This window comes from Otolemur garnettii, unplaced genomic scaffold, assembly GCF_000181295.1.
Source record: "Otolemur garnettii isolate 467f Iridium unplaced genomic scaffold, OtoGar3 scaffold00070, whole genome shotgun sequence".
In the NCBI taxonomy this organism is placed as follows: Eukaryota; Metazoa; Chordata; class Mammalia; order Primates; family Galagidae; genus Otolemur; species Otolemur garnettii.
Genome location: NW_003852465.1, coordinates 8046461 through 8048266, shown reverse-complemented (window position 1 = coordinate 8048266; position 1806 = coordinate 8046461). Strand labels below are relative to the sequence as shown.

Genomic DNA, 1806 nt, shown 5'->3' with positions numbered 1-1806 from the left:
ACTTTTTTTTAATGCCATGAAAACTCTCAATAATCTTTATATTACCAAATATAAAGTATTTATGACCTCTGTGGCATTTGGCACTGCCAGCCTCTTTTTTTGGACTCTTTCTCTTATCATCTGTGATAGTACATTCTAGGTTTTCCTGCCAGCTGCCTAGGTGCTACTGCCTAGTTTTTCCTAAGAGATCTTCTTCTGTTTGTTCCCAAATATTAGTATTCTCCAGGCTTCTCCCATTTCCCAGTAGTGAAAATGGTTAAAAATGGCCAAATCCATGATTCTAGTGCCCACCTTTATGCTGGTGACACACTCAAATTTATCCCTTCCTAGGTAATTGCCTATTGGATATCTCCTGTCCCGATGTCATCATAAGCAGTCAAATCCAGCATGTCCTAAACTGGAATAATTTGACTTTTCATTTGATCTCCAACTCTGAAACCTCTTTTCCTTTTGAAATTGTATTTCTTGACTCAAAATGGCATTACTAATCTTACCAGGCTCTTAAGCCAGACATCTGGGCCACTGTTTGAGTCTTTTCTCTGCTCTCGATCTTCTCAGTCATCAAGTCCTTTTTATTTTACTATTGCCATATCTTCACATAGCATATGGAATACTGGCCAGGCCTCATGGCCTGGAATTGCAATATCTGTCCCATAGCCACCCCTTTAACCTTTTTATTCATTCTCCCTCATAGTCCTTCACTCTACCTGCCCCCTCTTCCCTGTTCATCACTAGGCTGGCCCCTTTTGAAATCCAACTAAACTTCCACCATCTGTGAGGGCTCCTTTCTTGAGTTTACCACCCTACCATCTGATTTATGCCTGTCCTTTGTGGTCAGTTTCATAGCATATGTACATACCTATAGCACAGGGTTCTCAGGGGTAACTTTGCTCCAGGGGATATTTGGCAATATCCGGAAGAATTTTTGATTGTCACAATCCAAGAGGGGAGGAGATAATACTGGCACCTGGTCAGGAGAAGGTAGAGATGTTGCCAGTCATTCTACAATGCTTAGGGCAGCATACTCATATCAAAGACTTTTTTGGCCCAAAATGTCAGTACCAAAGTTGAGAACTGCCTAACTTAATATTTTGTTACTCAATACTTTATTTTTTTTTATCTCCACTAGACAATGGACCTCATCTTATTTTTGCATCCCTAAATATTATGGACACAGGGCCTTTCACATAGTAGTTCAATAAATGTTGGAAGAAAAAGAAATGAAGGAGATATTGGGATATACTTAAACTCTGGAGAGGAGCCCCTATCTGCTACCATAGGACACTTGCTAATTTCAGCGGTCGTTTCTCCGTTGCCTTTTATTCATGTTACATTTCAAGGATGTTCAAACTTATCTTTGTCATTTGTTTATTCAACAAATGATTGATTCATTTAAAAAGCATACTGATATTTTCTTTATTCAGCATCACTTTAAGCTTTGCTCTGTCACGTATCTTGGCCATTTTCCAAATGGTGAAAAGTCATTAATTTGATTTCAGTAAGATTAAACCAAATAATTTCATTTCATTCTTATCAGAGGTGGTGGTGCAAACCTCTGCAGCCAGCCAGAATGACTTCAACAAACAAAGCAATCGAATTACAACTACAAGTGAAACAAAATGCAGAAGAATTACAAGACTTCATGAGGGATTTAGAGAACTGGGAGAAAGACATTAAACAAAAGGATATGGAACTGAGAAGACAGAATGGTGTTCCTGAAGAGGTAAGTTGAGAAGTCCTTAATCTGTCATGGAGTTTTCTTTTTTAAAGCAATTCCTAATTAAGCATCCAGCCAAGTTATTTATT

At 38.4% G+C, this 1806-nt stretch overlaps 1 protein-coding gene across 1 annotated transcript in view; it reads left to right on the top strand.

Moving 5' to 3' along the window:
* Positions 1–1806, top strand: part of RPAP3 (RNA polymerase II associated protein 3) — a 40147-nt gene that overhangs the window by 1838 nt on the left and 36503 nt on the right. Inside the window, exon 2 of the mRNA XM_012807478.2 lies at positions 1538–1723. Within this exon, the coding sequence (XP_012662932.1) occupies positions 1571–1723 (153 nt within the window). The 5' untranslated portion in view covers positions 1538–1570. The remainder of the gene's footprint in view (positions 1–1537; positions 1724–1806) is intronic.